At 47.1% G+C, this 27,309-nt stretch overlaps 1 protein-coding gene across 1 annotated transcript in view; it reads right to left on the minus strand.

The window, feature by feature from the left end:
• Window positions 1–264: 264 nt before the first annotated feature.
• SLC25A20 (solute carrier family 25 member 20) overlaps window positions 265–27,309 on the minus strand; it is a 69,649-nt gene continuing 42,604 nt past the window's right edge. Inside the window, exon 9 of the mRNA XM_078661793.1 lies at window positions 265–1,089. Within this exon, the coding sequence (XP_078517919.1) occupies window positions 1,027–1,089 (63 nt within the window). The 3' untranslated portion in view covers window positions 265–1,026. The remainder of the gene's footprint in view (window positions 1,090–27,309) is intronic.

Below are 27,309 nucleotides of genomic sequence, written 5' to 3' on the forward strand. Positions count from 1 at the left end.
GGCAGCTGATTGAAGAGCTCAGGCTGGGGTGTGTCTGGTAGGAGGCGGCTGATTGAAGGGCTCTGGCTGGGGTGTGTCAGGTAGGAGGTGGCTGACTGAAGATTTCTGGTTGATCTGTATTAAGTCGCCTTTGCCCCGTTAGGTGTTATATGATTTTAACACCGGTTTCATGAACGTGGTCTTATTTAGAATAGCTCTGACTCTTGGAAAGAGCAGATAAGGAGAGAATGAATAAATAGAAATAACTGTGAAACAACGAAAGCATTAAGAAAGTTAAAGTGTTTATTGTTTCTAGACACAATTGTCTCATATGTAAATTACACCGTAAGTTTAGCGCCAAAAGCTTGTTGTAACGCCTTGTATCTGGCTGGTAAGGTGATTAATAACCAGACTGTTATGGCATAGCCTCCACACTGCCACGTGTTCCCTAGTGCAGCGCTAGAAGTCTTCTATGAGCTCTAACAATCACAGTCTCTTATAAGGCACAAGGCTCGGAGGTAGAGGCTACTGATTAAGTCCTATTTGATGGAAGTAAAGTCTACGTACCTGAGTGGTAAATGCATAATGCATTTAGCAGTAGGCTTAGATGTAAGCCCTAGCTGGCACATGCATGTCTCATGTAACTAACAAGCCACTTTACCCAGTTATTTATCCTATGCACACCTGGTGCAGCAACTTCAAAGGTACCAGGCACGAGCCAGTGCTGTGTTGTTCAACATGGTCAACAGTCGAAGAACAAAAGAGGGGTTCCCTCTTCTGGGATGATACACAGTGATGTTACACAGAATCAGTTCTCCTGTAGGTTTGGTTGAATAGCAGATTTGTTTGGGACTTCAACCTCCTGGTGAAGTTTAAAAAAAGACAAAAATCAGTTATGGCTGGTTTGAAATCAAGGCAAAACAATTAATTTAAAACACATTTTTCATTTCACCAGTGATTTCCATCATTCAAAGCAGCCGAGCTTCCATCGTTTTCCTATTATTGTACTAATTCATCCTTTAAAACGAAGAACTGCTTCCTGAGTAATCACAAATTTGGCGCAAGCCAGTTAAGGCATTTCATGGCAACTTCGAAACCTAAGAAACAGGCCTGAAAAGAAAAAGAAAGAAAAATAGATTAGGGTATATACGAATAAACTGAAACCAAGATGCTACACTTGAGGTATAAAACGGAATACTCCCTACTACTCCCCTCTGATAGCTGTGTTTTCTGAAGACCGTCAAAGTTCGGAAATCACAAACAATAGGAAAAGAGGAGAAGCGCCAAGACGTGGCCTCTGCCCAAATTTGAATAGAAAATGAAATTATGGGAACGAATTGTAGAATTAATCGACTAAACAGGCCTGGACTTTTCACTGCAAAACAAACCAATCAATGCTCTGTCACTACGGTGTATGTCATAATCCGACCGAAGCTCTAGCACCAGTGTGTACGTCATAATCTGATCTGTGCTCCATCATTAGGGTGTATGTCATTATCTGATCAATGCTCCATCACTAGGGTGTATGTCATAATCTGATCAATGCTCAATCACTAGGGTGTATGTCATAATCTGATCAATGATCCATTACTAGGGTGTATGTCATAATCTGATCAGTGCTCCATCACTAGGGTGTATGTCATAATCTGATCAGTGCTCCATCACTAGGGTGTATGTCATAATCTGATCAGTGCTCCATCACTAGGGTGTATGTCATAATCTGATCAATGCTCAATCACTAGGGTGTATGTCATAATCTGATCAATGCTCCAGCACTAGGGTGTATGTCATAATCTGATCAGTGCTCCATCACTAGGGTGTATGTCATAATCTGATCAATGATCCATTACTAGGGTGTATGTCATAATCTGATCAATGCTCAATCACTAGGGTGTATGTCATAATCCGATCAATGCTCCATCACTAGGGTGTATGTCATAATCTGATCAGTGTCCATCACTAGGGTGTATGTCATAATCCGATCAATGCTCCATCACTGGTGTGTAGGTAATAACCGATCAATGCTCAATCACTGGTGTGTAGGTAATAACAGATCAATGATCCATCACTAGGGTGTATGTCATAATCTGATCAATGCTCAATCACTGGTGTGTAGGTAATAACAGATCAATGCTCAATCACTGGTGTGTATGTAATAACCGATCAATGCTCAATCACTGGTGTGTAGGTAATAACAGATCAATGCTCAATCACTGGTGTGTATGTAATAACCGATCAGTGCCCTTTCATTGGTGTGAATGCCATAATCCAATCAATGCTCTATCACTACTGTGCATGTCAATGCTCCATCACCAGTGTGTATGTCATAATCCAATCAATGCTCCATCACTAGGGTATATGTCATAATCCAATCAATGCTCTATCACTACTGTGCATGTCATCATCCAATCAATGCTCTCTCACCAGTGTGTATGTCATAATCCGATCAATGCTCCATCACTAGGGTGTATGTCATAATCTGATCAATGCTCAATCACTAGGGTATATGTCATAATCCAATCAATGCTCTATCACTACTGTGCATGTCATCATCCAATCAATGCGCTCTCACCAGTGTGTATGTCATAATCCGATCAATGCTCCATCACTAGGGTGTATGTCATAATCTGATCAGTGTCCATCACTAGGGTGTATGTCATAATCTGATCAATGCTCAATCACTAGGGTGTATGTCATAATCTGATCAATGCTCCAACACTGGTGTGTAGGTAATAACCGATCAATGCTCAATCACTGGTGTGTAGGTAATAACAGATCAATGATCCATCACTAGGGTGTATGTCATAATCTGATCAATGCTCAATCACTGGTGTGTAGGTAATAACAGATCAATGCTCAATCACTGGTGTGTATGTAATAACCGATCAATGCTCAATCACTGGTGTGTATGTAATAACCGATCAGTGCCCTTTCATTGGTGTGAATGCCATAATCCAATCAATGCTCTATCACTACTGTGCATGTCAATGCTCCATCACCAGTGTGTATGTCATAATCCAATCAATGCTCCATCACTAGGGTATATGTCATAATCCAATCAATGCTCTATCACTACTGTGCATGTCATCATCCAATCAATGCTCTCTCACCAGTGTGTATGTCATAATCCGATCAATGCTCCATCACTAGGGTGTATGTCATAATCTGATCAATGCTCAATCACTGGTGTGTATGTAATAACCGATCAGTGCCCTTTCATTGGTGTGAATGCCATAATCCAATCAATGCTCCATCCCTAGGGTGGAGGTCATTATCCAGAAAATGCTCTATCACTAGGATGTATGTCATAATCAGTGGCGGCTCCTCCATTAAGGCGGAGGAGCGTCGCCTCACTAAATTGTACCCAGAGATGGAAAAATAAACTGGCAAAGTTCATTTAATACGATTTTATTTTGTAAAAACCCTGTCCCAAGCAGAGCGTCAGGATGGGGGTCGGGGCTTTCTGCTGCTGGAGGGAGGTCGGGCAGGGGGTCGTGGGATGTTATACATTTGAGGTTGGGGATGCTGAGAATGCTGCCTGAGGTTCTATCCGTGACTGGCGCTATTCTCAGTAACCTAATGCAAAATAATACATCCCCCCCACCCCCCCTGAGAATGTAACGAGGGCCACCGACTGTCCCATATCTCGCAAATGTTCACCGACATTGGCCTGAAAAGGATCTCCTTGAGAGGGTTGGGTTTGGGCCCCACCCCTGGCTGTTCTATTGGGGAAACCAAAAAGCTGCTTTCTCTTTTCAGTACTGGTGTTCACAGTGTCCGTCCTCATATTTCTATTGAGGTACAGACAGCATTAAGCAGTAGATGGCCAAGTAGGCTCGAAAGTGTTGCATCAAAAGCTTTCACACATCAAACAATCTGAAGCATAGATCTCTTCACAAGGCACTATTAGTGTGAAAGTTGAGGTTTTTGTTAGTATTAGTTAATAGGATATGAGGTGAAGTAGCAGCTGAATGGAAGGGTTAATCGTTTTAGTTTTAATGCCAATGCCACTATCGACTGAAATTATCCTTAAGTTTCTCTTGACTTCAATTTTTCCACCGAAAATACAGGGAAGAGAGGGAGACCAAGCGACAAGAAGGAGACAAAAGATATGGGCAAACCAACGGAGGTTAAAGTACAGACGGAATTCAACAGAAGAAAGGGGACTGCTTAAAACGCGGGAAAGAAAGTAGGAGGGACCAGAAGACAGTGGGACGAAATGGAGAAAGAAAATATGAGACGGAGACAAAAAAAAAAAGCAAAGGAGAAGGGATTGTGTTGGAACGCAAGATAAAAAGAAATACTTATGCCTACAGTTGTCGAGCGATGGCACCGTTCATAAATTCGAACTGAAAAAGAGGCTTAGGCGCACAGCAATGTGAGATAAACACAAATTGTATGGGGCGGTTGATGTGGTGAAGAAAGATGAAGGTGCTCCAACAGGTGACGTAACTGGCCAGAATACGTCCAATAATGATAGCAAAGTAGTGTGTTACGTGGTACGTAAACACAACCCTGTAGGTGGGCACACTTATGTAGCTCAGCGTGGCTGATTCAAAAGAAAGTTCAAATCCATAAGTTTGCGAAATTTGCGTATATTTAATGAGTTCAAAAGTTCATTATACCAGGCGTTACATCACGCCATATATTCAATTGAAAGTAATCCAATAACATGTGGTTCAAAGTATGCTCCGATGCATTTCGGACTCGTGTAGTCCTTTGTCAAGGAGCACTCTGGGAAGGATACAATAACATCATTTTAGATCAACGAGAAATGGACAGCAGTAAGGTTGTGCGCATGCGGTGAAAAATGTGATAAGAAGAAATGAATACATGCGGTTTGAAAAAAGTGAATACATGCGGTTTAAAAAAGGGTATGGTTTCCTATTCATGCGGTCGTTGTGAACAGTGTGAGTCCGTGGTTCTAAAAACATATAATCGGGAACACATGCGGGCGTGATAAACAATTAGGGCGCTTTTTAGTGCGTGCAGAAAGTTAAATAGATAGTTCCCTGAATAAGAGGTGCAAAAATGTGAAAAATGTGACAAGTTTAAAAGAAATGTGAAAGGTTCAAACGCAAATGATCATGCAATGTGAAAGTGTCTTACGCTTCCACATCAGTATACAGCTCACATCAGTGCTGCAAGGAACGGTAAAACAATCCATTAACGATTGTGAACAAGCGAAAACGCTTGAAAAAACGATAAACTAAACCGACTGGCGGTGATGGTGACTTACTGTGGAGGTTCGAAAGAAGTGGACTACGTGTCTCGGGCTTCGCGTAGGTACTGCGGAGTTCGAGGGGAAGTGTTGGGTGATAGAAATAAAGAAGAGACATCCCGTTAAAGGAAAAGTCAAAGCGGCCATCTTGTAGTGGTAAAAGTGAAAACACCGTGGGATGTGTTATAATGGTATTATCACAACTTGTGAAAAATAACAATAAACATGCAGAATGCGGGTTCAACGTATCAGGCAACCTAATTATAGGTAGCAACTCAGTTCAGTCCGATCATTAAGCCCGAAGGGCTTCAGAGATTGGAGTTTGTAAATCCACGATGTCTCGCGTTGTAAGAGGGTTTTATTATTGTCTCTGCCCTCGCAGGGGGTGACCATTTCCAATACCAAGTACTTCAGCTGGGCTATGCTGTGGTGCGCCTCGTTGAAATGTGTGGCCAAAATAGACTTGGTGTTCTTGGTGCGGATGTTTGATTTGTGTTCGTTAAGTCTGATCTTTATTTTTCTACTGGTTTTGCCAACGTAGATCTTTCCACACGGGCATTTTAGTAAGTAAATCAGGTTGGCTGAATCACAGGTGGCATCTACTTTTAAAGGGATCGCAAATCCTTTCATCGGGTGATGGATAATATTACCTCCAATTACATTGTTACAATTATTACAATGATGACAGGGTCGTGTGCCAGTGTGTTTCTTCGGTCTGTCAGTGGGTTTTGATAAAATTTCTCCAATGTTCATGGGTCGATTGTAAGCAAAAATCGGAGGATCCTTGAAGAGATCTCCGAAATCCGGTTCCGACGACAAAATTCGCCAGTGTCTTAGAATGATTTTTTTGTACACCTTACTCACAGTGGAGAATTTAGAGACCAGTGTCAATCTGGGATTCAAATCCTTTTTTTTGCTTTTCAAAGCTTCAGTTCTTGGGATGGTGAGTGCTCTATCTTGTGCTTCTTTAACAATGTTTTCGGGGTAACCTCTGGTAGAAAACCTAGAGGCCATCGTTTGAATTTGAATGTCTCTTCTGTGTTCGTCTGATACTATCCGGGTGATTCTCAGCATCTGGCTGAATGGAAGATGTCTTTTGAGGGAGTCTTGGTGGAAACTGCTGTAAAGCAGGGTGTTGTTGCGATCTGTTTCCTTGCGGTATAAATCTGTTTCCATGCCGTCTGTTGTGAGTCTTATGAGTACATCCAAGAATGTAATTTCTGTAGATGAAATGTTCCAGGTAAACTCAATACGGTCATCCATGGTATTCAGTGTGGATAAAGCTGATTCCAGGTGCTCCCTGGAACCAGTCCACATGAAAAAAAGGTCATCAATATATCATGCGTATAATTTAAGGTTGTCATTCCAATCCGCGTTCTTTTCAATGTGGTTGACTTCAAAATTGCCCATGTAGATATTCGCGTATGTCGGCGCGGCGCAATTGCCCATTGCCATCCCAGACATTTGTAAATACCAGTGGTTCTCAAAACAAAAGTAACTGTGATACAAGGTAAAAATCATGAGTTCTAGAATGAAGGTTTTCAATGGATCTGCAATGTCTGATTTTAGTAAGGCTGATTCAATGGCTTCAATTCCCCCAGCATGGGGAATGGAGGTATATAGACTCTTAACATCAGCTGTACATAGTAAGATTTGTTCACCTTGCTTGATTTCAACAGTGTTTAATTTGTTGATGAAGTCGGTGGTGTCACGAATGTAGCTTTTTAAGTTTGTCACCATAGGTTGTAAGTGGCGGTCAATAAATTTCCCGGTGGGTTCATGAATTGACCCCCGTGTAGACACGATGGGCCTGAAGGGTGGATCCATTAAGTTCTTATGTATCTTGGGCAGCATGGTAAGAGTAGGACTTTTTGGGTGTTCCACGGTCAAGTATCGCTTAGTTCTATCATCGATGATGTCATTCTCTCTAGCATTTTCAATGATGTTAAGTAACAAGGTTTTATACTCCTTGGTGGGGTTGCCCTCCAGTGGCAAATAAGTTTCAACGTCGAAGACGTGTTCTCTGGCTCTGCGAATGTAGAGATCCGCGTTGAGAATAACTAGGGCACCACCCTTGTCCGCTTTTAAACATTTGATAGATTGGTTGTTCGCAATGTTCTTCAAGGTGTCGTGTTCCTTATTGGTGATATTCCTGTGTTTGGTTTTGTTATAATTGATCTTGGCGATGTCTTGACGGACTAGGGTTTCAAAATGATCAATGCTCTTGTGGCTGCTTGGAGGCATGTAGTTACTTGTGGGTCGTAAGCCCAGTAGTTGATCCGGTTTGGTTTCCACCATTGGTTCCAAGACTTTTTCAAAAAAGTGTTTTAGACGTAGTTTTCTGGTGAGTTTAAACGTGCTGACTTCTAGTTCAAGTAGGTTGGTGTTGCTGGTTGGGATAAATGACATGCCTTTTTGTAGAGTTCTGATTTCGTAAGGTGTAAGGTTGGTGTCAGAAATGTTTATGACTAACGATTCTTCCTCGTTTTGGGTTTGTTTTGAGGTTGACTCTTTCCGTTGTTCTTTCTTTGATCTTTTGCCCCGTAGGGGTCGTCGGTTCTGTCTGGGCCTAAATCTAAAAAAGGCTCCGCGGTGGTTGTAGATGAGGTAGATGCTTGAGCCGGTCGATCTTTAGAGCTTGTGCGTTCCGTTGGTTGATGTCTTGGAGGGCGGTTGGTGGTGTCGCTGTCTGAGGATGAAGTGTCGGTATTCTGAGAATACGGTTTGTTTCTTCGTCGTTGGGCGTAAACTTCCGCCCAAGTGTAGACTTCCCCAAGCTTATAGTCTAAGGTGTCACGCCGAAATTTGCGTAACTTTCGTTCGTTGATCTCCCTGGTATGACGGTCGATTTGTCGGTTGATATCTTCCAATGTTGTACCTAGTTCCTCAGGGGTCATGAGATCTTTGAGTTCGTTTTCAGCGGTGCTAATCTCCAAAGACAGCTCTTGGAGGATGCCTGACAATCGCTCAATGATCAGCAAGATCAGGTCCAGACTGCACTTGTTCAGAATGGCGTACCATCTGTCAAGAAAGGCTTTGGAGTTCTTACAGAGGGAAGGCTTTAGCGCAATGCGGAGGCCGCGGGGAATACGGAGTGATTTGTGATACTTAATTAGTGTATTCGCGTGAAGTTTTTGATTTACGCGACGTTTCGACAAGTAGAGTAATTGCTTGATACATTGTTCCTTTGTTCTGCTTGTGGGTGTTTGGGTTAAGTCATCGTTGATCAATGCGTAGATCCTTTCCGTTGCGTCAGAGTCAAATGCCAATGTTTCGGCATGTGCTTCGGTGGATTTAGAGATGTCTTCGTATTGCATTATGAACGATGATCCAAGGGGCGTGCTGCCAGCCTGCCGGGCAGTGGAAGTAGATGTCGAACTGAAAAAGAGGCTTAGGCGCACAGCAATGTGAGATAAACACAAATTGTATGGGGCGGTTGATGTGGTGAAGAAAGATGAAGGTGCTCCAACAGGTGACGTAACTGGCCAGAATACGTCCAATAATGATAGCAAAGTAGTGTGTTACGTGGTACGTAAACACAACCCTGTAGGTGGGCACACTTATGTAGCTCAGCGTGGCTGATTCAAAAGAAAGTTCAAATCCATAAGTTTGCGAAATTTGCGTATATTTAATGAGTTCAAAAGTTCATTATACCAGGCGTTACATCACGCCATATATTCAATTGAAAGTAATCCAATAACATGTGGTTCAAAGTATGCTCCGATGCATTTCGGACTCGTGTAGTCCGCACCAAGAACCAAGAACACCAAGTCTATTTTGGCCACACATTTCAACGAGGCGCACCACAGCATAGCCCAGCTGAAGTACTTGGTATTGGAAATGGTCACCCCCTGCGAGGGCAGAGACAATAATAAAACCCTCTTACAACGCGAGACATCGTGGATTTACAAACTCCAATCTCTGAAGCCCTTCGGGCTTAATGATCGGACTGAACTGAGTTGCTACCTATTATTAGGTTGCCTGATACGTTGAACCCGCATTCTGCATGTTTATTGTTATTTTTCACAAGTTATGATAATACCATTATAACACATCCCACGGTGTTTTCACTTTTACCACTACAAGATGGCCGCTTTGACTTTTCCTTTAACGGGATGTCTCTTCTTTATTTCTATCACCCAACACTTCCCCTCGAACTCCGCAGTACCTACGCGAAGCCCGAGACACGTAGTCCACTTCTTTCGAACCTCCACAGTAAGTCACCATCACCGCCAGTCGGTTTAGTTTATCGTTTTTTCAAGCGTTTTCGCTTGTTCACAATCGTTAATGGATTGTTTTACCGTTCCTTGCAGCACTGATGTGAGCTGTATACTGATGTGGAAGCGTAAGACACTTTCACATTGCATGATCATTTGCGTTTGAACCTTTCACATTTCTTTTAAACTTGTCACATTTTTCACATTTTTGCACCTCTTATTCAGGGAACTATCTATTTAACTTTCCGCACGCACTAAAAAGCGCCCTAATTGTTTATCACGCCCGCATGTGTTCCCGATTATATGTTTTTAGAACCACGGACTCACACTGTTCACAACGACCGCATGATTAGGAAACCATACCCTTTTTTAAACCGCATGTATTCACTTTTTTCAAACCGCATGTATTCATTTCTTCTTATCACATTTTTCACCGCATGCGCACAACCTTACTGCTGTCCATTTCTCGTTGATCTAAAATGATGTTATTGTATCCTTCCCAGAGTGCTCCTTGACAAAGGACTACACGAGTCCGAAATGCATCGGAGCATACTTTGAACCACATGTTATTGGATTACTTTCAATTGAATATATGGCGTGATGTAACGCCTGGTATAATGAACTTTTGAACTCATTAAATATACGCAAATTTCGCAAACTTATGGATTTGAACTTTCTTTTGAATCAGCCACGCTGAGCTACATAAGTGTGCCCACCTACAGGGTTGTGTTTACGTACCACGTAACACACTACTTTGCTACCGTTCATAAATTCACAGGATTCACCTATTCCCAGTGGTCAGGCTGAATGTTTCGAGTAGTCAATCTTTCCATAGCAGTCTGATACTTACACTCAATTAGCATGGAAAGTAGACAAAGACTACTTGTAGTCCTGTCTACCTGATTATGAGATTCAAACTCTAGCCAATGAGGTGGAGACAGTTCAAATTCAGAGGCAGGCACTGGCAGATTTTCAGAGCACGCCCCATGTGCATAAAATTTAGATCTATCAGAGGTAAGGTGAGCAGCTCGTACATGGATCAATGAGAGATAAATGCTGGAGAACTGTAGTTTTTCTTCTAAAGGAGTCTTTCCCAGACTGGAGAATTAAGACTATCACAGCAGGACCACAGAAAAAATAGTAGTTGGCAGCAATGAGACTCAGTTTAAGGGGACAGGTTTCAGGCAACATCTGCCCCACTGCTGACTGGTCCCTGAATGTTCAGGCACATTGGAAACAGGTCTCACCATAGACTTTCCCAAAACACAAACACAAGAGACAGTTACTTGTTTTTCAGTTGCGATTTGAAGTCTGGTGCCTGCTGAGGGATGCTGCACACATTATCTATTACTGGCACATGGTAGGCTGATGTGTCTATGTTCCACCTCGAAGTCCCGTGCCATATATGCTGAACTTCCAACGATAGACGGCCCAATGGTACTGTTGTAGATGCGGACCACCACTGGGAGCCGCAAGTTCTGGAGGGAAGCAGTTAACCACCACACAGCCAAGTAGTCACTCTTGATGAACAGCAGAGGAGCTAAAGAGGCTAGAGGATGGCCTGCACATATCTTATTGCTGACCTGCTAAACAGAGAGATTATGATGAGATACCCACACGACCTGAAGCTGCTGGACATTCAGCTGTTCTTGAATTGATCATGGCAGGAGCTAGATGCAGGAAGATATGGAGCATGGGAGCAGTTTTAGTTTTCAGGTTCACTGCTTCGGGATTCAATATGACAAGCAAAGGCCACGAGCTTCGGTGCGCTTTCCCTGGGCTATGACAATTCTGGCACCCAGAAAGATGAAGTCTGCTATAGGAGAGAGCCTGGATTTTATGTTGTTGAAAGCAAGTTCTAAGCCAACAGAAGATCTTTGTTTGCTTGAATTGCACATGGAGCTTGACGAAAAAGGGTCCTTGATGAGGCAGTCGTCTTGGAACTGATACAATGCCAATCCCAGTCGCCATAAAGGAGCTGCCACTGGCACCATACACTTCAAAATATGTTGAGGTAGATGTGAGATTACATAATATAGTATTTACCTGGGACTGAAGGAAATCAACCATGAAGCATAATTATTTATTTTGCCGTGGAATGATTGGGACAGCAAGTCCACACCCTCTAGATTTCATTTAATATGTCATAAGTGATGCAGTATGAGAGGTCATAAGCTGTGCATGGCGGGAGCATAAATTATAGTTAGCTTCCTACATTATAACTTGCAAATTTCAGTGGGGTTTTGTTTTTTAATTGTTAGCTCATATGCAACACCTAACTATAACTTCATGTGGGGGCAGAGCTTGCCTGGCTCCAAGATGGTCACGCTTTAGGAGAGCTCCATGAGCCCAGCTTCAGTCCTGACCAAATCCTGCTTCCTTGTACCGAGATATCCCTCAAAATCACCTCCCCGGCTATCCGGAGACTTGCTGGATGACGGCAGCTGGGTTTGCTGCAGAGATCAGAGGCGCAGAGAGACGAAGAAGAATACCTTGGACCGTTGACTCACGGCTCCTCCCACTGTGCAGAGGACTGAGTGGTGCTGTGAGGAGTCGGCACTGTGATCCTATGGCCCCCGGAACGAGTGCGGTGAGGCCGCTGTGAGGAGACCACTGTGCGCGGAGGGCGCCCAAGACGGTGGGAGCCGCCGCATACCTGACCACCCCAACTGGGCAGCAGGCTGAAGCCTTTTCGGCACTGTGATCCTGCAGCCCCTGCAACGAGTATGGTGAGGCCGCTGTGAGGAGAGGACAGTGTGCAGCGGGCGCCTGAGAGAGCAGGGGCCACTGTTTCCTATCCGTCCAGGGCCGCAGGCAGAAGCCTTTCCATGATGTGGGGAGGGCAGGGGCAGGCACAGCAAGGGCATGTTTTGGGCCTCGCTGGTAGGAACTTGCCATCGCATGAAGGTACCGGTGAGTGCCCCAAAACAGTGACTACACACTTTTCTGTTGCATTATGGAGTGAACCCGGCCACTCAGGCCTGTGCCTGCTGATCACATGTGGCGGGAAAATTACATCCTTTAATCTATACGACTTTAAAAATTGGGAGAACCAAACAAATCAGTCAAAACTAAAGATTGAACCACACAGCATGCCCAGGCAGCAGGAGCTGGACAAAAACGCCTTTGAATCTGGATTGGAGTCCAATGACCCACCTGTGGACACGGATCTAAAACAGATCCTGGCGGCGATGCAACATAGTTTGACTAAAATTGATTGAAAAATTGTTGCACTTTTCATCTGAATGGATAGGATGACCGAAACGTTTGAACAAGCAAACAGAAAGGTTGGACACAGTGTAGAAAAAGGTCTCTGATACGGAGGAAGCTCTGAATGAGAGTTCAATCACACACAAAAATGGATAAACTGCGGAGTTCTGTGCAGGCCAAGGTCGAGGACTTGGAGGCGTACACAAGGCACAATAACATACGGCTTGTGGGAGTGGCAGAGTCTACCAAGATCCCGAATATGGAACTTAAGTGCTGGTTGCGGCCCCTCGTCCCTAAACTACAGTAATCAAGGTGCTATTCATAAGGTCAGAGAACTACAGTCACTACACTATGAGGGCATGGATCGCTCCGGACTTTACGCAGCAGGTACAGCAGGCTCGCCGTCAATTCATCCCTGAAAGAGGTAGCTCTGATCTTCATTAGGAATACAATATTATGTAACCTGCCAAGCTGCGGATCCAAGTAGAGAGGGGAAAAAAAATAAAAAATAAATAAATAAAAAATCGCAGATCGTGTTGGATCTCAGACAGGATGCCCTAGTTTCCCCATCAACATGGAGGAAGAAGCGCCATAGGCGGAAGAACAATGATGACCCTGAGGTCGTACTCTGTATTTAGGAGTGTTTGTATGACCTTGAACCAGTGGGTAACATAACGCCTTAACACTGTAGTTGTGGCAAGGACTATGACAATTGGGTCCCTTGACCCTGCTGTAATTTGTGGTGTTATATTGTTTGAGGGTCCGTTGGGTCTGGTGGGGTACCGGAATTAGTCCTCCAGAATCTACCGGGGTGGTTCCTCCATTATACTCCACAAGCTGCAGTCATTGGTTGTTATATCTTCACTATGGGGGTAGCACTTGCGCCCCCCCCCCCTGACCTAATGGGGAGACTGATGCGAAAGGGCTGTTCTGTGTGTTTGGAGGTGGTGAAAAGGGGAGGTACAATTGCCATGCTCCTTCATATGGCATGGGAAGTGTACTATACCTTATACCTGGGGCCACAGACGGGTGTTCAATCGGTAACATCCACCCTCATGTGTGACCCACAGTGTGCATAGTGTTTTTTTTTTAAATTCCTTAGTTGGAAAGTTGTTTAGTGGGGAGGGTTGAGTGTCGCCTATGCTACGTTGGGGTTTGCATACCGTGGGTGAGGTGTTTCTGTACATAAACACTTGTTGAAATGTGAATCTTGTTAATGGCTGGTGATGCAGTATATGCAATGGAACAGGTCTAAGACACTACAGACGAAATGGTTCTGACGGGAATAGAGCAAAATGTCCACAATAGATTAAGGTTCCTAATATGGAACGTGCAAGGCCTTAATGATTAAAGAAAAGTACGTAAAGCTGCAGAATATTTAAAAAGACACCAAGTCGATGTTACACAACTACAAGAGACACACTTGACTCCCAATAGTGGTATTCTCACACAACAACTGTTACGGGACCAGTACTTTTCGTCTGGGTTCACTTGTCATGCCCGTGGTTCTCACATGGGTTAACTCGAAATCAGGTATTACCGTACAGGTAGTGGAAGTAGACCCAGATGGTAGGTTTGTTATTACTAGATGCCACAAAGAGGAACAAACTGTGATACTATTTACTGTGTATGGCCCAAAACATGATGACTTGCAGTTTTACCATACACTTTTCGCCTACTCCAGGGCGCAGATCTACCACAAATTTTTGGGAGGTGACTTCAATTGTGTTTTAGACCCTGCTCATGATCGCACTAGGGGTCCTTCTTGCGGTCCTTCGGCTGCTGCAGGTGCAATAGCAGATATAAGCAAACAATTAGGGTTGCTTGATATTTGAAGGAAACGTTCTTCCACCAAGTTGGGATTCAGATACTACTCTGCAGCTTAAGATATTCATATACGAATAGATTTTTGTCCGCTATCTAGAAGTCTATTCTCCCATTTTATCTACTGCAACCCGTTCCCACTGACTTATTCGGATCATTTTCTGGTTCTTTTGGACATTGAGCTCCCTATCTGGAAATATGCACCACTTATCTGGAGGTTTACCCCAGACTCCTTAATGGACCCAGTCTTTGAGGCTGATATGGCATCATCTATAGAGTTTATTTTTTATTAGGACAATATTGGTCGGGTAAATAGTTTTGCCACCATTTGGGAGACCTTTAAGGTGTTCATTAGAGGCATAACAATCTCGAAGCATGCAGTAGTGCTTTGCTCTCTATGGTATAGGCTAACAAGACTGGTGATGGGCCTTTTCCAATTGAGCTATCTCCCATTCCACTCCGGCAAAACTAAACTCAGACAATATTAAGAACGCACTGGAGGAGTATCATGACATGGAAGACAGTGCGGTTAAGCACCTCAGCAAATATGCTGCCACTAGGGTGTATGGGGAAGGAAAGCGACCGAAGCTACTCTGGCAGCTTTGTTGTGCTCTAAAAGAGAAGTCGGAGCGATTGTTGAACTTCAAGAAATGATGGACGTCCATTGCATGAAGCAGGCCTCATAGCAGAGAGGTTTGATAGATATTACGCGGATTTATATAGCTCACCTATAGCTCCAGATGACAAAGCTATTTTAGAGCACCTTGAACATAGCCACATGACATGGCTTACCAATAGATATAGGGAACACCTTATGGCCCCCTTAATACCAGTGAGATTCGCACTGCAATTTAGACAATGAGTGTGGGAGGTCTTACTGTGGCCTTTTATAAAGACTAGCAGGAATTACGTATTTATCATCTGGTCACACTCTATGAGGAAATGGTCGGGCCAAGATCATGCCCGCTTCCATGAGAGAGGCACCGATTGTGACCCTCTTGAAACCGAATAAGCCAGCAATAGTTCTTCCTATAGGCCGTTATCTTTACTGAATGTAGATACCAAACTCTTTGCTAAAATATTAGCAAATCGACTGGGCCCCCCCACCCCCCTTGGTACCTCTGGTGGTTCGCCCGGGGCAGGCGGGCTTTGTCTCGGGTTGGAGTATAGCTTACAACCTCAGAACGGTCTTTGGGGCCATTCCAAGGGTAGACCCAGATGTCAGAGCTGCAGCAGTCTTTCTAGACACCGAAAAGGCATTGGACTCTGAAGCGGACGTGTATGAAGGCGGTGCTTCGTCATATGGGGCTTGGCATGTCTATGCTTGGTCACGGTGTTATACACAGCCCACATGGCCAGGATATGATTGGGCAATATTGTCACATCTCATTTCACGAGGAGGATCCAACAAGGGTGTCCACTGTCCCCCTTCTTATACACATCGGTGGCTGAGCCCCTAGCGTGTGCCGTGAGGGAGTACCATGGGTATAGGGGGTTATCGCTTTCCTGGTTATCGCTTAATTGTCTTGGCATACGCAGACAACACAGTGCTTTATGTCCAAGACCCCGAGAGGCATCTTACACCTGTGCTTACGAAGGTTGTTCACTTTGAGCAACTATTGGCCCTTAGGGTTAACTGGGCTAAATCTATTCCCCGCCCTTCGGACTTCATCCACACTCCAGTGAAATTAGACTTCCCTCTGGAGTGAATAACAGATTCTGTACCCTATTTAGGCATACAAATCGCCACAGATCCCGGTCTAGTGACATTAGACAACTATGGAAATTAGCCTGGGCTGGTAAGCAACCGAGGGTTAAGTGGGATACTTTTACCATGCCAAATAATATGGGTAGCCTAAACACACCTGATCTTGAACTGTACTATATGGCGGCACAGTGATCACATGCACATTATTGACTACATAGCACAAAGGACTTACCGCATTTACGTATCAAGAGGGGTGCTGCTTACCCCGATACACTATCCCAGGTGCTTTTTAGTGCTCCGGTTAGACAATGTATCCTTGATTTGTTAAACCCTACAGTACAGTAGTGGCCAAACTTGCTAGAGAGACAGTCAGGATCTTTGTTGTACTCCCCAATAATCCTGCTAGAATGGTGCACCTGGTATCCGACGGTGAGAGAGAGGGATGTGTCCCAGACATTACAGACACTAGGTATAACTAAGATGGGCAATGTCTTTCACTGGGGGTAGTACGAAAGTTAGAGGGCATCTTAGAGGAGGGATATGAACCCTCGACTCTCACCCAAATACCAATACCACAGAGCCCAACTTGCATTACACGACCTGGGTGACCACATGCAGGAGCCAGTAGAGCTGTCAACGCTTTCATATTTAATACGAAATGCCACTCCTACTAAGTTGGCGACTAGACTTTATGGCTTGGCACAAGAATCTAGTAGGCCACACTTAATGAAGGCCCGCCAGGAATGGCAGAAAGACCTAGATCGAGTCATAGATGACAAATTTTGGCAGAATTGCTGAGACGTGACAAAATATATCTCTTTGAATGGTAGATACCGACTAATCTATTTTAAATCTATTAATAGAGAGAATTACACACCAAGAGGCTCTGCCGGTATGGACTCCGCAATATAGCGGAATGTCATTGTCCAGCACAGGAAGCTGAGTTCTTACACAGCGTGTGGTATTGTCAAGGCATTCTATAATTCTGGGTGAAGATCTTAAATGAGCTTATGGGGCTCTCCTCGAGCCTCATCCGTTGCTGGCCATATTGGGTCACAACATAGGAGTATATAAAAGTGTTGGGAGCCTTGTCGCAATGGGGCTGCTGCTTGTGAAGCATTGAGTTGCAATGTGTCGGGCTAAAGGCCCAGTACGACCATAGATGAGCAGACTAAAGATATGATGCATTGCAATACACAATCGGACAAATATAGCTAATTTCTCCCTCCTCAGAACCGGCCTAAAGGCTTTTGGGGGATGTACCAGCAGTACTTAGTGGGAAAGGAGACTGGGGAACCGGAGGGAGGAAATGTGTTATTTAGAAATATCCTTCATTCATATAATGGCAGTACATTGTTTGATTGCATAAGTACATATGGGAGATTATGTTGTGAATGTCAACCCTATTCATTGCTTACATCACTGGTCCTCGACTGTATCCATTACTCATTTGTTGGAACCTTGCTATGATGACTGATTCAATTGTAGTATGATTTGTGCGTTGCATATAAACACTGCTGTGTAGTACTGTATCAAGCCAAAAGTAGATAACTGTACTGAAATTTTTGTTATTGATGAAAAATAAAAGTTTGATGAGGAAAAAACCTGTAAACTTCACTATAAACAAATTCTTTTTAAAAAACATTCCCCCCCCCTTTTTTAAACGAACTGAGATTTTATCATACTTAAACATGTCATTCTAACATTTGTTCTAAGTGAATAGTTGTTTTTATTTTTTGGTGCCCAAGCCACAACGAATCATGAACTTGACTGCATCACAACTATCTTGTGCCCGCAAAAGGACATGGCAGAGGTTGCCAGTACACCAGGTAGGACTTTTGCCAAGGTCAGGAGGCGTTGAGCTATCACAGAATCAAACTGGCTTTAAAGAAAAGGCACTTACCAAATGCCTCCACCTGCTTTAATCACCTTTCAGGGGGAGTGGTAGGAAAATTGTTGGGGTTGGTCTGACTGGTTGAGGACTGCACAACGAGTCTCTGTGGAGAAGGGAGCTGTGACAAAAAGGCCAAGGTTTCCCAGAGAAGGATGATGGCGTCGGATGATTTGCCTGTTAATTGGGGGCCAGTGCAAGGTTTTGCCCAAACCCCTATGAGGGTATCTGTCAGGGCCTTATTGAAAGGTAGGAGAGGCTCAGAAGCAGTTTGGCCAGGTTGCAGGACATCAGTCAATAAGTTTCTTTTTGCGTCCATGGTAAAGAGCAAAAGGTCAAGGACTTCTGCCGCCCCATGCATAATCATATCTAAAGAGGGAGTTTCTTCTGTGGCTGGTCTGGAAGAAGAGAAAACGCAGTTTCTCAGGAGGTATCTAGCCCATTGCCTTTTGTGATCCCTCAAACTAAATGTCCTCGATATAGGGCCAAGCAAACTCATCAAACTGATCATAGTTGTTATCGGTGTCTGTCCCAAAAAAGGAGTGGAAAGAATCCTGCCTGCCTTAAGATAAATGTGAGTGCCAAAATGGGCGCTTCGGTGAGATTGGGACGATACGTCAAAGTTGGACCGATGTCGACTTGGTATCAGAGAGGACAATCCAGACCACCTCTTCAGGCAGCAAGGTCAGCATCAGCTTATCCAGGAATTGCATGGGTTTGTGCGTCAAGGTGGTCGTCGAAACTGAAGCAAAGGGTGGAAGTGGCTCAGAGTATCCAGCTGAGGCAAGGACGAACCAAACAGCAGTAGTGTAAGGCCTCTCAGCTCTGTGGGGCCGAAGGCGTGCCAGGGAGTCCGTACAGATCTGAAGAGCTAGAGCATAGCTGGGGGAAATCTTCAATCTGGTGCAGTATGGTTGAAGGCCCCAGAATCTCAGGACATGCTGGAACCAGTTGCAAAATCTGCTGACTTCAAGAGCAGGAACAAGACAGCTCCTGCTCATCCAGGATGCGACGTCATTCATTCATTCATTCCTGGAAACTGTGCCTGGTGATGTCGGCTTCCTTGGTGAGGGAGAGGACGAGCTGGGTGTCGTCGGCGTAGGATACTATGCAGAGTCCATGTTTTCTGACGATGATAGCAAGGGGCGTGTTGGACTTGGCCCTTCTGGCAGGTTCACCCCTAAACTTTTTGCTGCGCACTTTCACTGTGTCCCAGTGGAAAGTGCGTGCGCTCTCTGAGTGCATGTGGGGAGATAGGCCTGCCCTCCCATAGGAATGCATCGGGAATGCATGTGTCCCTGGTAGTTCCTGATGCGTGGGGTGTGCAGGCTCGAGTCTGGTATGTGCGGACTCGTGTGATTGAATGCTGCGCAATGATGCATGCAATGTGTATGTGTCTAGTGTGGAAGTGCCACTTCTAGACATGGCTGTGCGTGTGCTGTAAAGGTGCTGGCGTGTGATTGGCTGGAGCTGGCTGGGATGCCAGGCTCCATGAGTCATGATGGGTCTGCCCGGTGGTGAGTGTGGAGATTAGCATGCTGATGGCTGGGGAGGAGTGCACCTGGGTCCTGAATAGGGCTGGGCTTTCCCCACACAATGCTGGCTCCGCCCCCTGCGGTGCGTCTAATGACCCTAGCCCTGCCAGTGAATACAGTGAGGGGCTGAACGCATCAAGAGCGCTCACAACCCAGTTGCATCCGGTTTTACCTACACCCTGCACACAGACGAAGGTTTTCAATGTATAAAAAGGGGCTGTGTCCCCTTACAATTTGTTCTCTTGCTGGATCCTATCTGAGGGGGGCTGCTGCTGGGCACCAGGAGGAACCGCCACATGGGACTGCCTTCCTGCCTGGAGGGCCCAGTGAGCTGGCCCCTGGCCCAGCCTTGCCCCCCCTCCATCTTGCTGCATTCCTTAAGGACCTTTCTTTGCCTAGACTGGTGCACCCCTCAAGCACTTTATCTTTTCCCTAGCGCTGGGAGCGCTTTACTTTGTCTTCTAAGCGCCTGGGAGCGCTCTTATGACCTCTAGCACAGGGAGCGCTTTATTTGCTAAAAGCCGGTGCCCACCCGGCATTGCCCGCTAGATTGCGGCCTTGAGGGTGCCCACCCCTCATTTGGACAGAAACACACACAGCCGCACCAGCCTGCATCGTACCTTGGAGAACGCTCCGTACGCTAGAAGCGTACAAAAGCGCCCCGGGTCCCTATGCTGCGTACGCTTGAGGCATACTAAGGCCCTATGCTGCGTACGCTTGAGGCGTACTAAGGCCTGCATTGCCCCTTTGTTCCGCGTACGGAGGCCGCACCACACCGGAAGGAGAAGCTGGAAGGAGGACGGGAGCCCACCCCGCCTCCACAGGACCCAGCGCATCTCCGGACTCCGCACCGGAGCGGGAAGGAAGGTCCGGCCGCAGCACCGGAGAGCCCCGTCACGACAAGCAGAGTCCCCGCCACAGCAGCCGGTGAGTGTGGGCGCCTGGGACAGCATTTGGCCGCAGAGCCTACCAAGGCTCCTGGGCAGTGGCACACTCAGAGTTCCCCGAGCGGAACTCCCACCAAGGCCGCAGTTGTGTAGAGCCACGAGGCTCCCCGGGGCATTATTCTGCTGTAGAGCCCCAAGAGGCTCAGGGGGCATTCTTCGGGCGAGCCCAGAGAGGCTCCTGGCGGCATACTTGTTTTGCGAGCCCAGAGAGGCTCGTGGGGGCACATTTATCTCTCAGAGTCCAGAGAGGCTCCAACGTCTAGTAGGGCACCATTTGCTCAGTGGTAGAGCGGCCCCAGAAGGCAGCGGGCTGCTCCCACATTACCCCACAGTGTCGTTCAGAGCCACGGAGGCTCTAGGGGGGCATTTCTCATTTGTCTGGAGTCCAGCGAGGCTCCCAGGGGGCAAGTTGTGCTCAGAGCCTGCGAGGCTCCAACGTGTTGGCCCCATCATTATTTCCACAGCTGCCCAGCACTTAGTGGGCAGCTGCTCCGCTTAGGACCCTGACTTTGGGACACAGGGCGTCCTAGCCCCTGCGAGGCCAGTAGGCCTGGGGACAGTCACAGGTGGTGACTAATGTGATTTCTGCGCAATTGTTTCTGCACCTCGGAATGTGTTTTTATGCGTCATGTGCCTTGTTCTTACACCTCTGAATGTGTTGGTTATACATCATGTGTTCTCCTGTGCTACACCTCTGAATGTTTATGCATCATGTGTAATGTTCCTAGGCTTATACCCCTAAATGTATGGTGATACTTAGGTGGTTGTTTTCTCCTAGTACAGGTGTTGCTAGGGAGGTCCTGGTTCCCTGCGCGATATTTTCCTAAGGTGGTTAGGGTTGCGTAGGTGGTACTTACCTGTTACCAGTAGTTACTGGGTGTGTGCTAAAGTGATTATTATTCTATGTTCGAAGTGCTAATTCTAACAGTATTTCTAGTTCTAAAAGTGCTGATTCCTGACAGTGGTCCATGTGGCCCTGTCTTGTACATATCCCCTGTAAATTCTGCCCGTGCCTGTTTTATCTAATGTGTTTTGGTGTAATACAAAGGCTATTTTTACATATAACCTTGTGTGGAGTTTCCTTTGTGGTGGGCGTGCGTGCGCAAACACTTAACTCACATTGCCTCCAAGTTTAGCCTTACTGCTCGTGCTACGTTACCAAGGGGGTGAGCAGGGGTTATCTTGGCGTGTAACTCCCTTGCCCTGACGTGGAAGTGGTGGTCTCTGACGGACTTTGGCGCAAGCCCTGGCCAGCCAGGGATCCCATTTCTAACAGGGTGCAATGTAGATATTGAAGAGCGAGGGACCGAGGGCGGATCCTTGAGGCATCTGATCTCTGTGGGTTCAGAGAGGAAGGGGAGAGTCTTATTCTTTGTGTTCTGCCGGAGAGGAAGTAGCGGATCAAGTCTAAGGCAGTTCCTTGTATGCCGGCGTCGTGGAGTCTGGCGGCTCGTGCGCGGTGGGTGATGGTGTTGAAAGCTGCTGAGAGGTCTAGTAGGATGAGGGCTGCAGTATGGCCTTGATCGAGGAGTGTGCAGATGTCGTCTGGCAACTAGGAGGGTGGTTTCCGTGCTGTAGTTGCTGCAGAATCTGGATTGGGATGAGTCGAGGATGATGTTGGATTCTATGAACCGCGTTAGCTAGCTGTTGAATATTTTCTTCGTGACTTTGGCGGGGAGAGGGAGAGGGAGAGAGAGAGAGAGAGACCTGTAGCTCTTGAGGTCCTTTGGGTCTGTGGAGAGCTTCTTGAGGTGGGATTTGACTTCAGCGCGTTTCCAGTCATCGGGGAACATGCCTGTTTCGAGGGTGCAGTCGATTGTCCGTTGTAGTTCTGGAGCGATGGCGGCTCTGTGGAAGATGTGCAGCGGGCAAGGGTCAGTGGGTGCTCCAGAGTGGATGCCCCTCAGTCTTTGCAGTGTCTTCTGAGGTGACAGGGGTCCAGGTGAGGAAGGTCGGCTGGGTGGTGTTGCTGATGGATGGAGTTGGGTCGGTTTCTTGGGCATTGAACTTGCCATATAGTTTCCTGATCTTGTGGTGGAAAAAGAAGCAGAGTTTGTTGCAGAGGTCCTGGGAGGGAGGGACGTCTGAGGTTTCGCTGTGGGGGCTGGTGAATTTTTTTAATGATGTTGAAGAGTTCCTTGGAGTTGTGGGAGTTGGAGAGGATTCTGTCCTGAATGAAGTTTCTCCTCGTAGATCAGATGAGTTTGTGGTGTGTTGTAATAATAATACTGAGTTTTCTAAAGCGCGAGCGGCTACCTCCAGAGGAAGTGTCCCGGCGCTCGGTGGGCAGTGAGGGGCAGAACAGGGAGGAAAAATTATTGCCTGAAAAGCCATGTTTTCAGTAGTCTCCTAAAACTAGGTTCGGAGGATGCCTGTTGTAATTCGGGCGGCAAGGTGTTCCACAGAAGTGCCGTACTTGCGGAAAAAGTTCTGCCTCCCAATCGAGCCCTTTTCACTCGGGGGACACACAGATAAACCTGGCAGTTAGAGCGAAGCCGTCTAGCCTGGGAGTATCTAGGCAGGCGTGTTTTTAAGTAATTCGGGCAAGAACCGTGTAAGGCTCTATAAGCCAAAGTGAGAGCCTTGAATTTTATCCGGCTTGCCACAGGCAGCCAGTGTAGCATGCGTAAGTGCGGAGAAATGTGGTGTTTAAAAGGGACATGCCTTAGCAATCTCACAGCTGAGTTTTGGACGGTTTGCAGCTTTTGTATTAGAAATTTTGGGAGTCCTAAATAGAGGCCATTGGCATAGTCAAGCCTCGAGGTGACCATGGCATGAATAACCGTCTTTCGGCAGCCCTCCGGGAGTAGTTGAAGAAATCTCCGTAGGTTCCTAAGTTTACTCAGGCAACCTCCAGCCACCTGCTGTATGTGGGGGGCAAAAGATAGGCCATCATCCCATGTGACCCCCAGGTTTTTTGCCTCAGAGCTCGAAAGCGATGCTGGGCCCATCTCGGCCGGCCACCAAAACTCGGCAGGGGGGTGGTCACCCTTCCCAAAAAAGATAACCTCCGTTTTTCCAACGTTCAATTTCAGTTTGTTGGTATTTATCCAGCACGCCACATCGCGAAGGCAGCCCTTGAAATTAGCGAAGGCAGCCTCCGATGCTTCAGAGTACCAATTGGGTGTCATCAGCGTAGGAAATTGCAGTGACCCCCCAAATGGCAATCAGAGTGAACAGCGGAGCCAAATAAATATTAAAAAGCAGCGGGCTGAGAGCAGACCCCTGTGGGACCCCGCAGTTTAGTCTCCTGGATTTAGACGAGAAGGCGCCCATGGTCACCTTCTGAGACCTGTCCGACAGATACGAATGGAGCCAGCCTAGTGCCCGCTCCTGGAGACCGATCTCTGCCAGACGTTGTACCAATCTGTCATGGTCTACCGTATCAAAGGCGGCCGATAGATCCAGGAGCACCAGCATCGCCGAGGCTCCTGAATCCAACGACCACCTAACTGACTCGGCCACCTCGATCAGAGCGGTCTCGGTACTAAAACCGGCTCTAAAGCCTGATTGAGTTTCATGGAGCACATTACTGTCCTCTGTGAAGTTGTTTAGCTGCCGCTGAATTAATTTTTCTAGCATTTTGCCTGGAGCCGCCAGTAATGAAATGGGGCGAAGATTACTCAAATCCTCTGGAGCACCATTCGGCTTTTTTTTCCAGAGGGAGGATGGTGGCCTGCTTCCAACTCTCCGGAAACACACCGGAAGAGATGGACGTATTCCAAATGTGTTGGAGAGTGGGCGCAATAAATTCCGCCATTGAGCTCCATAGTTTTGGTGGACAGGGATCATCCGGGGAGCCGGATTTGCACCTATTTAACTCCTGTATGACCGCCTCCAAGGAGACAGGTTGGAATTGGCATAAGGTCGTTTGCGGGACCTTAGTCCCCACTGAGTCCGACTTGACAGTGCGACCAGCTGGAGTAAAAGTGCCAAACACTTTCAGAATTTTGTTCTCAAAATATTCAGAGATGTTTTCGCACAGTTTGTCTGACGGAATAACATCCAACTCAATGCATCTCGGTTTAAAGAAGGACTGCACTATCTTAAACACTTCTTTGCTGGAATGTTCTGCTTGTTGAATGGAGGTAGTGAAGAAAAGTTTCTTTGCATTTTTTATAGATTTGTGAAATGCCCGGGTGGCGGTTTTATATCGGGCCCTCGCCAAAGCGCAGTAGCTCACCCTCCAAAGTCTCTCTAATCTCTTACAGGCTGACTTCTCCGCCCTTAACTCCAAAGAAAACCATGGGGCCGAGGGAGAGCCCCTGCGAGACATTGCCCGTCTTGCCGGCACAATGGATGTCACCATATCACCTATCCATTGGAACATAGCCGCTGCATCCCTATTTACATCGGAAGAAAGTGCTGGGAGATTCCGAGTCAGGACAGGGCCCATAGTCACAGGGACTAATTTTTTCCATTGTCTCTGCAAAAAGGAGCGCCTCCCCGCCTCGGGCCTTCCCCCTGGCAACCTGACCATGAATGGGATCAAAGCATGATCCGACCAAAGCATCACTTGCGGTGTATCCACCACCAGGTCCATGATATTCGAGAATATCAAATCAAGCATATGGCCTGCTTTGTGTGTAGGGCCTGAGCTAAACAGTGTCAGGTTTGCGGCGCTAAGTGTAGAAATAAGCTGCTCCGCCAAAGGACACGCTGCTGTCTCAGCATGAACATTAAAGTCCCCTACCACTATAAAGTGAGAGTGAAGGATGGAGTTTTGGACGATGGTGTCTATAAGCGCCATAGAAGCCCCCTCTGAACAATCTGGGGGGCGGTAAATCACCATTCCTGCCAGTGATTGTCGCGGGTTAACTTGTAGGGAAAAGTGTAAGCCTTCTACCCCTGCGATCATGGAGGGAACGGAGGACGTGAGCGTATAGCAATCCCTAAAAATAAGGGCCACCCCCCGCCCCTTTTTCCATCCACCAGATTAGAGAGGCTCATTTTGAAGCCAAGTGGCACCGCCATAGCAACAGCGGCCATAGTATGGTCGTTCAGCCACGTTTCTGTTAAAAACAGGGCATCCCACTCACCGTCTTCAAGCAATAGCCAGATGTCCTCAGCGTGTTTGGGCAAGGACCGGCAGTTTAAAAGACCCGCCTTCAAACTACAACCACAAGGGTCAGGACTATCACACGGCCTATGAGGAGACCGCTCTTTAAAGAGAGTGGGCCAACTCAGCGAGATGCCACAGTGCGGGCAAGCCTGTAAGCTGAAATCTGCAGCTGGGTCAAGTATAGAAAGTCTACAGGGCTGTCTTGGTTCCAGCATTAGTAGCTCCTCTCTAGACCAGGCAATCCTGTCCGCGCCTGGCCCGAACTGGCAGCATGATAGGCCCTGGCCGCGGTCCGGTCGCGGACAGGCGCAGACGGGCTTGCCTTTGGCGCGCCTTCGGTGTGGCGACCCTGTAGGCGGTGCGTGCTACCGGGATTTTGCTATTCCTCCATGCTCTCTCCAGCCATCGGCACACACGCCTTGATACTTGTAGGTCTGTGGTAAACCAGGTGGCTTTCCGGTTGTATCGTCAGTTGCAGTTCTGGGGGCTTTGGGGGGGTGGGGGGGGGGGTGGAGCGTGTTTGCGCAGTCGGCAATCCATTGGTGGTCGTTGACTGCGGAGTTGGCGTCGGTCGTAGTGGGGGGGGGGGGGGGGAGCAGTGCGGCTGAGGTGAGCTGTTCTTCTGTGATCTTGCTCCAGTTTCTGGCTGACATTGGCCCAGAGAGGTTGCGAGGTGTGACTGAAGCGAAAGTTGTTTCCTCTGGCGTAGATGGGGTCGAGTGTGTCCCTCCATGTGGGTGGGGGTGGTGACTAGTTGCTTCTGACAGATGTTGGCAAGGTTCTCTAAGAGGGCAGTGGAGTTGGGGTCGTTGAGGTTGTCAAGGTGAAAATTCAGGTCTTAGAGCAGTGCGTAGTACGTAGAGGCGAGGGCTTGGGGCGCGATGTGGTCTGCAATTGCGTGTGTCAACGTGGTCCGGGAGGTCTGTAGGCGAGCGTTCTGCATAGAGTCGTTCTGGGGTTGGGCTGGATCTGGATTTGCCTGGGGTGGGAGGGGGGAGTTCTGAGGCATAGTTCCGGATGGAGGTTGTTAGTCGGAGGGACCTTTTGTAGACGATGGCGAGGCCTCCTCCAGGGTGGTTCGGGCGGTCTTTCCTCAGGATCTTGTACCAGTAGGGGATGGCTGTTGCGAGCAGAGCTGCCGTTGGTCCAGATTTCTGTGAGGAAGGCAACGTCGGGCGTGAGGGTGTTGAGGAGGTCACAGATTTCTACTGCGTGTCTGTGCAGGGAGCGTATGTTGAGAAGGATGCAGCTCAGGGGGTTGGGTGCACTGGCGTCTGGTTAGTTGGTGGCAGCTGTCTGGGCCTGGAGGTGGGCGAAGGTGCGGCAGCAGTGACTGCAGGAGAACGAGGCTTGGGAGTTGGTCAGCATCAAGAGCTGGCGGTTGTTGCATCCAGGGTTGAGTGCTGGAGTCGTAGTGGCGGTGGGTGGGGGGGGGAGGGTCTGAGGACATGGGTCCCTGGTGCTGGTCGTGGGGCATACAGGCACAGTCAGGCTTGCCTTTGGTGCGCCAGTGGTGCATCCGTGCAGCGGTGCCATTAAGTAGGGGTTGGGGAGGGAGAGCAGCTGGTAGGTTGGAACACGTTGGGGGGAGGCAGAGGGGGCAGCAGCAACGTGAAAATAGAGGCAACAGTAAAAAGGAAATAGAGGAGACAGTGGATACGAAGTAACAAAGGCAAAAAAGGACACGCAAAAGGATAATAAAAAAAAACTAAAAA

Source organism: Lissotriton helveticus, chromosome 9 (assembly GCF_964261635.1).
Source record: "Lissotriton helveticus chromosome 9, aLisHel1.1, whole genome shotgun sequence".
NCBI lineage: Eukaryota > Metazoa > Chordata > Amphibia > Caudata > Salamandridae > Lissotriton > Lissotriton helveticus.